The following is a 7,848-nucleotide window of genomic DNA, read 5'->3' as shown; positions in this document are numbered from 1 at the left end:
ACAGTCACTCACACACACACGCATGCATGCATGCATGCATGCATACATACATACATACATACATACATACATACATACATATACATACATACATACATACATACATACATACATACATACATACATACATACATACATACACGTGCATACATACATGCACATAACATTACTGTTTCTACATTTCTACTGTATCACTAGTGGTTAAAGCGTTGGCTCGTCACGCCGAAGACCCGGGTTCGAATCTATTGTCCAAGCTCCAGGATTCAGAACTCTGCGGCGCTGGGATGAATATATGCGAGTCAACAAGCGCAGTCATACATTACACCATTGCTGATACGCTTACATTGGCTGCCCACGAAACAGAGAATAGAATATAAAATCCTCACTCGCTTTAAAGTGCCTCCATGACAAAGCTCCAATCTATCTGAAAGATCTCCTCAGTGAATACTGTATAAGATCAAGTTCTAATTGTCAGTTGAATGTCCCTAAGGTCAGATTAAAGTCATATGGATATAGACAGTTCTCTTTACACAGCCTCTTTCTGGAACTCACTGCCTCCTTCACATCCGAATAAGCCGCGTCCGTGGAATCTTTCCAGTCCCAACTGAAAACTTTCCTTTTAAACAAGCTTATGAACTTTAATCCTTTCTTCAGATCACTTCTATCTTTTAGCGCCTAGAGAAATTGCCTTGCAGTTTGATTTGTGCGCTATACAAGAACACTTATTATTATTATTACAATGTGTGAAGCCCATTTCTGGTGTCCCCCGCCGTGATGTTGCTGGAATATTGCTAAAAGCGGCGTAAAACCAAACTCAGTCAGTCAGTCAGTCTACTGTATCTTTAGCCGAGTTATAAACAACACTGACATGCACGTACAGATAAACACAGAGAGGCTTCACAACACAACTGTTATCTGCTTTATGTGCGTTGTAGACAATACAAATACCGGCGTGATAAGATTATTGTTTACTTTTAATGTTTGATCAAAACCATCATAATGACATGTCTTAAGTTTATTTGAAACAGCGTTATGTAAGTAAATGGTGTTTATCCTCCATCCCCGTTTTTACAGCTAAATCAACTTGAATTCTGTTTAACACAAACGTAAATTGTAACGCTATTTGAAGTTAACACATGGTTTGTTAAAACATACATTTTTATTTACAACCTTAAACTCTAGAAACTTAAGTGTTGCCACGGCTTAGTCGTGTCTGTGCATTGCTAGTTCTTTGGAAACATGTTTTATATTCATCTTACAAAGGTAGTCGTTGGATTCAAGGCTCATTGTCGTGTTATTAAAACAAACGAATCCATGTTTTAATACGTATAATTCACAATATATGTGAAAGAACAATAGATAAATAGATCTCACAAATGCCCTGAGGTGTCCTGGGTGTTTTGGCATCTTTAAAAAACAGATGGGGACAACGTATTCACTTGAAAGTAAATTTGTTTATTTCAAACAAGATAATAAATAGAGATTCGATTGTTGTTCAGACCCTTTATCACCCGCGCCATGAAAAAATATTTCCTTCACACATGTATATTATTGTCTCTGGCTTTGTTCTCAATACAATCTAACAAAGCAATGTATAATCCTGGTAGAATCTCTGTCTAACATCAGTGTGCATGTGTAGGGGCATTGTTGTGTTCAGTAAACAGCTGATGGCGATTCCTGTCAAAGAGACGTGTTGACAGCGAGGGGATTTCATTCTTGTATATTTCAACAATATCGCCTGTCAATCTTGCTTTCGACCCACGCCATTTTCATTTGGCGCATCAGTGAGTATCGTGTGGGTTTATTTGGACCTGTCTGTCAATAGGATTTAGCCATGCGTGTAAAATATGTCGATTTGCGCTATTAAACTTAGTGTGTGTGTTCACGTGAGGGGTTCGGTTGAGTGCATAACATATATACCAGCGTGTCCGGTTGTGTGTAGGTATACACGTGTACACAATACATTCACTACATACATGGAATGGAATTTTCTGCGGGTTTTTTTAATCGTACGCGCCATTATACAGATCTGCATCATTGTAATAATGTACCCGTGAAGGTCCAGGTTAGAATATTGATCTTCAGTAACCCATGCTTGTCGTAAGAGGCGACTAACGGGATCGGGTGGTCAGGCTCGCTGACTTGGTTGACACATGTCATGGGTTCCCAATTGCGCAGATGGATGCTCATGCTGTTGATCACTGGATTGTCTGGTCAAGACTCGATTATTTACAGACCGCCGCCATACAGCTGGAATATTGGTGAGTGCGGCGTAAAACTAAACTCACTCACTCACTCATTGTAATGATGTTACTAAAATGTACAGGTACTTGTGAATTCACGACTGTATTCGGTCAGAAAATAAGGCTTCTTGACTTATGGGATGGGGTGAGAGGATTTTTAAAACGTTTTGTCAACGCATTAACACATGTCGGTTTAATGTTTAGACATTATAAATACATGTACATGAAGTCTGTGAATGGTGCGTCGACTATAGATTTACAACGTATATAAAGAGAGGGTTTGGTTTGGTTGTTGTTTAACGCCGCAGTCAGCAATATTCCAGCTATATGTCTGTAAATAATCGAGTCTGGACCAGACAATCCAGTTATCAACAGCATGAGCATCGATCTCCGCAATTAGGTCACCGGGTGAGCGAGCCTGACCACCCGATCCCGTTAGACGCCTCTCACGACAAGCATGGGTGGCTGAAGATCTTCACGGGTCTTGTACAGAGTGGGTGAGTTTGGTTTAACTCAGCTTTAAAACGGAAACAGCATTTCTTTGGAATGCTTAATGTGGGAGAAAAGTCCGAAGTAACGCAGGTAATGACGTTATAATGACCATTTTGAAAACCCACGTGTATTGGCATGGTGGCGACAGACCTAAAAGCGGACACAGCAAAGTGACCGGGACCACCCAGTCATCCACTCTAAAAGTGGTCAAAGTATAGTTAGGGGCCGAGTGGTCGTGAGGGACATTCAGCTTAGCTTCTTTCTAAAGGTTGAAAGTGCGAGAAGGTCGGAATGTCCCCATCGGTATTCCATACATAAGTATGTTTATGAATGTTAAATTGTGTGCACAGTCATTATGGCTAAGGCCCAGTTATCTCGACACTCCCAGAGGTCAGTACACTCATGACACAATGTGGACGAGTGTTTTATCACCGTCTCCCAGCCAGGGCACACTCTCTGACACCAGACCTTATGTTAGCATGGCCGAATATGACTAAAGATGATTGGGATCGTAAAATTTGAAATTGAGAAAAAATGTAATATTGATGTGAATAATATCAGACATGTTGAAATGTTGAAAGTAGGCCTCTAAGGTGAGTGTGTGAATATAATTTTAACCATTGGGGTACCCAGATAATAAGGATTCTCGTCAATCATTTATCCAACACCCTATCCGTCATGTCATGATAACCCAGGTACCAAGGATTTACGTGAATCACTTATCCAACACCCTAAACGTCATGTCGTGATAACCCAGGTACCAAAGATTCATTAGAATCATCACTTAACCCAGGTACGTCATGTCATGATAACCCAGGTACCAAGGATTCATGAGAATCATTTATCCAACACCGTATACGTCATGTCATGATAACCCAGGTACCAAGAATTCACGTGAATCATTTATTCAACACCCTAAACATCATGTCATGATAACCCAGGTACCAAGGATTCACGTGAATCATTTATCTAACATCCTAAATGTCATGTCATGAAAAGCCAGGTACTAAGGATTCACGTGAATCATTTATCCAACACCCTAAACGTCATGTCATGATAACACAGGTACCAAGGATTCACGTGAATCATTTATCCAACATCCTAAACGTCATGTCATGAAAAGCCAGGTACTAAGGATTCACGTGAATCATTTATCCAACACCATATACGTCATGTCATGATAACGCAAGTACCACGGATTCACGTGAATCATTTATCGAACACCATATACGTCATGTCATGATAACCCAGGTACCAAGGATTCACGTGAATCATTTATCGAACACCATATACGTCATGTCATGATAACCCAGGTACCAAGGATTCACGTGAGTCGTTTATCGAACACCATATACGTCATGTCATGATAACCCAGGTACCAAGGATTCACGTGAGTCGTTCAAACAACAATTTAGGCGTCGTCTTGTATAACCCACGTTGTATGGTTTCACAGTACTCGACAAAACACTCTTGGTACCAAGGTGTCTCGTGAATCGGTTGTACAACAATTCAGCTATCATGTCAGGATAACCCAGGTTGCATGGTGTCACGTGACATGACTATACAACAACCCAACAATGTGCGTTGATCACCTTCCGTTATGCTCGACTCAACGCTCTGCGCCAAGTGAAATACTTTCCCCCTCTAATCCGTCTCGCTTGGATAACTTCATATCCCTGTCTGTCTATTCATTTCCCAATAACATGACAGCATTTATATCCTCTGGCATTGTGTGGGTCTTTGTTGCCAAAGAATGTACCAACACAACATAACAGTTCGCGTCTTTAGAAGACAGCATTTGCAGGTTCGTGACCCGACGGAGTGTTAGGTTTGTTAGTGCCTGGCTACACAACTAATGACGACGGTCGTGTAAATATGTTTCAGTTCAAACTCACCAAACCAAGCGAGGATGAATCTGAGGCGGAAAACAGCAAGACCTCACCACAGACCAGGGTGAAACCTACGAGAAAATCTCGCCAGAATTCGAGTTCGGATCATGGGTACGAGAAGACACGACAGTCTGTTAGAACACTTCCCCCTCTGAAAGCGAAGGTACCCACTCACAAATGGCCACTTGGGCGTGCCTCTATCAGCGAAGGCACAAAACCATCCGGGAAACAGGTGCCAAGCGAGACTGATTCAGATGTGGACCCGAGGCGTGCTTCAGTCCCAATCCCTCAGAAAACCGGCAAAGCCATGTTCGCAGGGCTTGGAAGAAAGGTAACAAGTATGGTCCGTGCGAGATTAGCCTTCCAAGTAGGCGGAAAGAAACGAGACGAAATCATGAACTCTAACAGCATGGAAGCGATCCATGAGATGCCAAAGGTTCCTCGTTTCTCATCATTCCTTTCACCCGAGGCACAGTACGCTATGATGATGGGATATGAGGACGTTCTTCACAATCAGCTCAGCAAGTCCCATCCGGAGTACCGGTCGGTCCTGAGGAGGAACAAGACCCCGATGATTCGCATGGGAATCGTGAAGCTGAACCGCAAGAGAGGCACCTCCAGGACAACCTTAGATGTTGGTGTGGATGAAGAAGACTCCGACCCTGAGACTGAGACGGCAGCTGCAGCGCCGGAAGTGGACGATGATGACATGGATGAAATATGGAGAATTGATTCACAGAGCCGTTCCATGATGGCTCCCCTTGCCACCAAAGGATCGACGCAAAAGTCGTCCCGGAGGTCAAAGGCTCAGATGATTCCAATGGATCGGCGTCTGGAACTGACATACCGGATGGAGAGCGCCATGGACATCTTGGACACGCTGCGACGACGTCATGGTCAGCCTCCAATCTCGCCCCGAGTCCGGTCCAATAAACGAGACATTGCTCCTATCAGAGACTATAACTCCTGGACGAATGTGTGGAAGAGAGAGTTTTCCCAAAGTGACAAAAGGCACTCAGCTAAATTTAAAGTTTGAATTCATTTGTTTGGAAAGCGATCTCATGTTTTCAATGTTCAAAGGGGCTGTGGATTTTCATTGTGCGATGGCATACAAATGGATTTGAAGGTTTGTCCTGTCACGTTTGGTTAAAACTGACTATAAATGGAATATATTGCAATGTCAATGTATCGAAAAAAACAAATACTTGTTTTCGGTCAGCACAAATTCACCGTATCACTGATATGGTATTCACTGTAAATAATCATACATTCTGTAACTAAGGCATGCCATGGAAACAAAAGTCTCAAAACAAATACTAATGTTTCATATACCAACCGACCGATAAAGACTTAAACACATGTGTTCTGTTTCATCAGGGACGTATCAATGCATGCTCCTCTCATAAGACTGATTGTTTGCCTGCTCAGTATGAATTGCTACACAAGCTTATATGTAATGTTATATTTTACTCACGGGATTTTCATTTTCATTGCCGTGTTTTCCGATTAAAATTTGTTCTGAAATGATGTCTTAGTTTTGGATTTATATTTCGGGGTCCAGTGGTTAAAGGGCCCGAGCCATATCAAGAGGTGGTTGTTGATTTTGTTTCTAATTTTCCTGTCGTAAGAGGCGACTAATGGGATCAGGTGGTTAGGCTCGACGACTTGGTAAACCCTTGTCATCGTATACCAGTTGCGTAGATCGATGCTCATTGTGTTGATCACTGGATTGTCTGACCCAGACTCGATCATGTACACACCGCAACCATATAGCTGGAATATTGCAAGTGCGGCGTATAAACGATAAACAAACAGATACAATTCGTTGTGTCATGGCGACCTGTAACTAGTGGTTGATGCAATGAGCAAAGAGTGGTGATGATGACACAGTCAGTCAGGTCACACACTGCTACAACCCGTTCTCATTTATGTTAGGATCAAAGTGTTAGTATTTAATACGCAAATATCTCTCAAAAATCCCCATTGCTCGCGAAATCTTCAGCACACGTTATTGATATATACTCATACCAATAATGGTTGTCACCCCCTTTCAATTTTTTATTGGAGAGGGGTGTGGGAGGGTGTGGGTGTGTGGGGTTTGGGTGGGTGGGATGACAACCATTATTGGCATGAGGTGGGGAGGGGTGACCACCATTATTGGCATGAATATATATACACATATGCGAATCCAACATCCTTCCTTACAGCCAGGATTCAACAAGCGTGTGCAGTGAAATTTCAATTTCACATGTACAAATCGCACACCTGGCTGTTCTACCAGCAAGTGGTCCTCCCTCGTAAGAAATAGCGAAAAGTGACAACAAAATAATGATTGTTTGTTAAACAAACTTTTTATTCGAGTGTCCAAAATTATGAGACAAATCATCAGAGTTGTTTGTCGATTTCATGTGACTGTGCAAAGTTTGATTTTGTTGCATGTATTAGATTTTGGGTTAGTGAGCAATTCATCGGTCACAAATGACTATAGAAGTGACTAAAACCCTCTTACAAAAATAAGTCTCTCCAGTATTGAACCAGAGTTCCGACTGAGTCGAAAGAATGTATTTACGAATCACTATCGAACATTGATAGTATTTGGTGTTCCGGAAGAAGTGTTGGCTTCCTGCCTTACTGCTCATAAAACGTGATTACTCTTGTCGGGAACACCTGGTGTCTTCTCGGATTTTCAGTGGTCCATTCATATGACTTTCAAAGCTATTTACTACTTTATACCAAACTGAATCTGTTTCTGGGGATAGTCAAAGCTGGTCATTCTTTTGCACTTGCATTATATATTTACCGGTGGCACCAGTGATAGGCACATGCAGAGGAAAAAAATCACCTGGACAGTTATGGGAATATACGGTACGAGTCCAAATGCATCACTTTTGTCACTGATCCTATCTGGAAATGTCCTTTTGGAGGGGTGGGGTGGGGGTTGGTGGGCTTTACTAAAGCCTGGAATATTGTAATCCCTCTAAAAGCTTTAAATAACAGTCGCATGACGTTTTAATCTTCGTAAAAAGAGTCCACTTGCACCTTAAAAGTTAAAGGCACCTTAAATATATAGACCAAAGATTGAAGCTGCTGGATTGAAGCTCGACAGAAAAATGGAACTTGGCATGATGGAAAGTTAAAGTTGTCCCTCTTGTCAAAATAATTTCTGGATAGTTAACTGACATTCCCATTCATATAACTGAATGTGAAATGGATGTGGCATGTTT

The 7,848-nt window shown here is 41.8% G+C and overlaps 1 protein-coding gene across 1 annotated transcript; it reads left to right on the top strand.

Moving 5' to 3' along the window:
* Nucleotides 1–4,550: 4,550 nt before the first annotated feature.
* LOC124263516 lies at nucleotides 4,551–6,151 on the top strand. The gene has a single exon (XM_046698176.1). It carries the CDS (start codon nucleotides 4,611–4,613, stop codon nucleotides 5,658–5,660), a length of 1,050 nt encoding a protein of 349 aa, XP_046554132.1. The 5' UTR covers nucleotides 4,551–4,610; the 3' UTR covers nucleotides 5,661–6,151.
* Nucleotides 6,152–7,848: the final 1,697 nt, after the last annotated feature.

This window comes from Haliotis rubra, unplaced genomic scaffold (genome assembly GCF_003918875.1).
Source record: "Haliotis rubra isolate DU_JTF1 unplaced genomic scaffold, ASM391887v1 Scf888, whole genome shotgun sequence".
Taxonomy (NCBI): Eukaryota; Metazoa; Mollusca; class Gastropoda; order Lepetellida; family Haliotidae; genus Haliotis; species Haliotis rubra.
Note: the sequence above shows the minus strand (reverse complement) of the source record. Positions and strands in the feature narration are given on the sequence as shown.

Bases quoted from the DNA above. Each gene is read 5' to 3' on its own strand.
- LOC124263516 (XM_046698176.1), top strand. From the start codon at position 4,611: ATGTTTCAGTTCAAACTCACCAAACCAAGCGAGGATGAATCTGAGGCG.